General features: G+C 49.7%; 1 protein-coding gene across 1 annotated transcript in view; it reads left to right on the top strand.

Annotated features, from left to right (window-relative positions):
• LOC125035227 (nitric oxide synthase, salivary gland-like) overlaps positions 1 to 5,000 on the top strand; it is a 24,341-nt gene that overhangs the window by 7,315 nt on the left and 12,026 nt on the right. Inside the window, exons 11-13 of the mRNA XM_047627485.1 lie at positions 1 to 48; positions 517 to 621; positions 4,386 to 4,442. The exon at positions 1 to 48 is cut by the window's left edge and continues 97 nt beyond it. Coding sequence (XP_047483441.1) covers positions 1 to 48; positions 517 to 621; positions 4,386 to 4,442 — 210 coding nt within the window. The remainder of the gene's footprint in view (positions 49 to 516; positions 622 to 4,385; positions 4,443 to 5,000) is intronic.

Here is a 5,000-nt window from a genome sequence, read left to right on the forward strand (position 1 = left end):
TTTGCGCACGATCTCGCAGATGTGTTCAAGAGTAACTTCAGCGTTCAGGTAAGATGAAGGCGTTGAGGTGGGGGAAGGGTAAGTGAGTAGGAAGGAAGAAGGGAAGGGAAAAAGGGGGAAAGGGAGGAATAGGGAGTGGGGAGGAGGAATGGAGGGCAAAAGAGAAAGGGAGGGGAAAGGGAAGCGGTGGGTTGGAAAGGAAGGAAGTGGAGTGGTAGGGAACGGGAGGAAAGAGGAGAAACGGCAAAAAGGTAAGGGAGGGGGATAGGAAGGATGGAAAAAGGAGGCTGGCAAAGAGAAAGAGAGAGTGAGAAAGAAAGACAGAGAGAGAGAGAGATAGAAAGAGAAAGAGAGAGAGAGAGAGAGAGAGAGAGAGAGAGAGAGAGAGAGCGAGAGAGAGATAGATAGATAGATAGAGCGACATAACCAGAGAAAGAGAGAGAGAGGCGCAGGAACAGAAACCGACTGAACAGGAGAAGCATCCCACCATCTTCATCCCCCCCTCCCCTTTCCCAGGTCCGCAACATGAAGGAGTATGAGGCGAGCGCCCTTAAGGACGAGCGCTTCGTGCTGCTGGTGGTCCCGACGACGGGGAACGGCGACCCTCCACTCCAGGCTCAGGTCGGCTTCCATAACTATTACTCGTGAAATTAGATGTTTACTGATTACAATCACAAATCGACAAATATAATGAAAAACATTAATGTGAAAAGTACGTGAGATGAAATATGCGTAAAATAATTGTTATATTAGTCTTAACGTTGTAAAAAGATGTCTTAATGCTATTAGTATGTTAAGAATATAGGATGATACTTTTAGTGTGTGTTATTGGAATTACAGATTTGGGTCTTGTTAGGTCTGCCAGGGACATTTTTCACAGCAAAATAAATAGATGATTCAGCATCTAAAGGGCAGGCCTTCTAATTGTCTATACATTTATTTATCCTTTCATGTACTAATTGTATGGTATGACTAAATTAATTACTAAATTAATGCTAAATTAATCCTTGGATGCTAATACTTTTCCTTTCTGGTTTAAAAGGATTTCGTGTAGGATGAGTGCTTCATGCTCGGGGTGATGTGAAGTGATGGTGTGGTAGCCTAGTTACTGTTAAGTGCTATGCATGCCTTCTCGCATACAGCTGCCACCGCTGGCTAGGCCTGGTGCGAAAAGGGAGCAGCTATGCATAAGACTCCCCTGCCAGCTCATAGTCTATCCATCATCAAGACTTCTGCAGTGCCTCCTCGTGGCCACCCATGGAAACTAGGTACCTTGCGGTCCTAGGCTGAACTGTGGAGGCTCTTGGAGACCCTAAAGGTACGGAGTCATGGCCCACTGGCGTGTGGATACGCCCTGGCTTCGTTCTAACTCCTACCCCCGTGCCCCCTGTGGTTAATGGGCGGCTGTGGGGAGGCAGGCCTTGCCAGTCTGCCCCCCCCCCCCCCCCGAGATAACCACTGGCAATGAACCATATAGTTGTTGGTGCTGGGGGGAGGGCTAAAGTCCCTCCCACCCAGCAAGAACGGCGGGCTGTGGGTCCCTCTAGGTTGGCGACCACTGGGACTCGGGTGGGGAGAGAGGGTTACCCATCATCCCATCTGGGTCTCAGCAGCCGCCAATTTGGCGTGATGCTTGTGGGGGAAAGCCCCGGGGAGCCCTGTAGGCGGATTATGGGATCTGCAGTCAGCCAACCTCCTCCATATGGGGCCGCGTCGGTAGGGGTGGCAGAGGTGGCGCCACGCCCCCCGGAGTGACTGCCCGAGGTTAAACCTCAGGCGGGCTGTCAGGGTGGGGGCTTGGAACGTCCATTCCCTGTGACAGGGCGATCGGTACCACTACTGTCGAGGGAATTGAAGCAGCTGAGAATTAAGATGGCTGCGGCAGCGGCACGATTAGTGTGGGTGGCTACACTTATTACTGGTCGGGCCGCAGCAATGGCCACCATCTCCAGGGAGTAGCCATAACCATCTCCAGCAGACTTCAACCCTCGGTAGTAGAGGTCACTCCAGTTGATGAGTGTATTATGGTATTGAGCTTCATGTCTCTTATTGCTGTACACGCTCCTACGGATGTATATAAACTTGAGGTGAAAGAGATCTTTTACGCCAAACTTGCATCTGTGGCACAGAGTTGTCCTCAGTGAGATATTCGTATTGTTTTGTGTGACTTCAATGCGTTATCCCGCTGCGATCGAGCTGGCTATGAGATGTCTGTCGGTCCTCATGGCTCAGAAGCTGATGTTGGCAGCGAGAAAAGCCTCCTTTTCTGTAACTTTGCTAGGTCCTAGAAATTGAGGATTTCTGACTCCTGGTATCAGCGTTCTGACCTGCATCGTTGGACTTGGTATAGCAATATGGGTAGTGTGGCCAAGGAGATCGACCACATTCTCATTAGCACTCAGTGGAGGATCCTCCAGAACTGCAGGGTGTATCGAAGCGCCGAGTTCTGTGGAACTGATCATAGATTAGTTGTGGCTACTCTCCGGGTCCACTTTAAAACCCCCCGTCGCCGAAATGAACACCCAAGGGTGTTTCATTTGAACAGATTGAGGGAGGACGAGTGTACCCGGGAGTTTGCCGAGGCGATCTCTGGTCATCTCACAGCACTTGAGGGCCTGACAGACCCTGTTCTTATGTGGGATAACTTCAAGCGTGAAACGCTTGATGCAGCTCAGGAATCCATTGGTGAACACCCAAGAGCAAGACAGAATTCCATCTTGCAGGAGACACTGGAAGCCACAGATGCTTGCCGTGCAGCTCGATTGTCAGGGGATCGCAACTTGCATCGTTCTCTGGTGCGCAGGACTAGGTCACTGTTGAGAAGGGATAAGGAACAGTTTATCAGTAATCTTACCGAGGAGGTCGAAAGTACTTTCTTAGTAAATGACCTTTGTCCTGCCTACCAAGCCCTGAGAAAGCTGAACTCCAAGCCCTCCTCACAGATGACTGCAGTCTGCTCAGCAAGTGGCCAGATAATCTCAGATCCTGATGGGGCGTGTGTGTGTTGGGCTGAGTATTTTGAGCAGTTGTATCAGGTTGATCCACCAACAGTGAACATAGATACAGGTAATGTTGATATTCCTCTGCCAGACCCACCCATCAGCGAGGATCCACCCACCCTGACTGAAGTCAGGGGGGCGATCTCCAAGCTGAAGAGTGGTAAAGCAGCAGGTGTTTGTGGCATCCTAGCTGAATTGTTAAAGGCTGGTGGAGAACCTATGGCAAGGGGCTTGCATGCAGTCCTGTCTGCCTTTTGGCAGACTAGTACCATTCCCCCTGACCTACTGAGGGGTATAGTCATCCCTCTCAGGAAGGGGAAAGGGGATCGTTGGGACTGCAGCAATCACCGAGGGATTACACTACTCAGTGTACCAGGCAAGGTACTTTCCCACATCCTACTGAGACGTATCAGAGACCACCTGCTGAAGCACCAAAGGCCGGAGCAATCTGGATTCACTCTTGGTAAGTCCACAATAGACCGCATCCTGGCGCTTCGAGTCATTGTAGAGCGCCTTCGTGAGTTCAGATGTGGGCTGCTCGCAGCCTACATCGACCTCAAGAAGGCTTTTGACACGGTGCATCGCGAATCACCCTGGGAGATCCTGAGGCTAAGAGGAATTCCAACCAGAATTGTTGGATAAGTAGCAAACCTGTATACAGGCACTGAGAGTGCTGTAAAGTGTGGGGCCTATCGAGCTTCTTCCCTGTTAGTTCAGGTGTGAGGCAAGGCCGGTTCTTGCACCAACACTTTTTAACTGTTCAAAGTCACTGTGGAGCAACTCTGGGCAATATCAAGGTTACAGACCTTGACTTTGCTGATGATGTTGCCATTCTATCTGAATCTCTGGAAACCTTGTGGCGGCTCTTGATGCATTTAGCAATGAAGCGAAGCCCCTGGAGCTAGAGATCTCCTGGACCAAGAACAAGATCCAGGATTTTGGGGGCCTACTAGGAGACCCTGTGCAGTCGGTACGTGCTTGCGGTGAAAACATTGAAGTCACAGAGAGTTTTATATACCTTGGTAGTGCAGTTCACAACTCTGGGCTGTCAGACCAGGAAGTCAGTAGACGGACTGGACTGGCAGCAGGGGTCATGAAATCTCTCAACAAGAGTATTTGGAGATGCCGGTACCTGTGCAGTAGGACCAAGCTATGTGTTTTCAAGGCCCTGATACTGCCAGTTTTACTATAAGGTAGTGAAACTTGGACACTATCTTGTGCTCTGGAATCTCGTCTTGATGCCTTTTGTAACAGATCATGGGGTACAGTTGGCGGGACCATGTGTCCAACCAACGGCTGCACCGTGAGACCGGTACAGGACCTGTTACTTGCACAATCCGTGATCGCCAACTCAGGCTATATGGCCACTTGGCTCGATTCCCGCAGGATGACCCTGCCCATCAGGTTGGATCTGTTCGTGACAACCCTGGGTGGAGGAGGCCTGTAGGGCGACCGAGAAGGTCTTGGCTTGGGTAGATCGATCAAACCTGTCGTGAGGAACTAGAGATGGGCCGGGCCCCTGCCTAGCGGCTCGCCATGAGGGACCCTCGTAGGTGGAAACAAAGGGTGGATGCGGTTATGCGCCCCTGCCGGCGTTAGCTCCCAAATGATGATGATGATAATACTTTTCCTTTCTGGTTTAAAAGGATTTCGTGAAGGAGTTGTACGAAGACATGATGCCAGCGGCGGAGCAGCAGAAGTAAGTCCTCGTTTTGGTCTGCTAATAATTTTCCATTAAGGGACCTTCGTCTTTCTACGATCTTTTAATACAAAATCTGGTGTTTACCCTTATCTTCTTACGGGCAAAAGTCGTTATTACATTCAGAAATAAAAATGGTCAAGATCTGATTCACTCATTTCTGACCAGGGTCCGTCTGTTCCAATTCATTCAGTTTCAATGATATATTCATGTTGTATCATTCAAACAATATACATTTTTGCATAGTCCATTTTTTTGGAGAGTTAATAAGGAAATTTTCTGCATTGTCAGGGAGACACTTT

This window comes from Penaeus chinensis, chromosome 19 (genome assembly GCF_019202785.1).
Source record: "Penaeus chinensis breed Huanghai No. 1 chromosome 19, ASM1920278v2, whole genome shotgun sequence".
Lineage (NCBI taxonomy): Eukaryota > Metazoa > Arthropoda > Malacostraca > Decapoda > Penaeidae > Penaeus > Penaeus chinensis.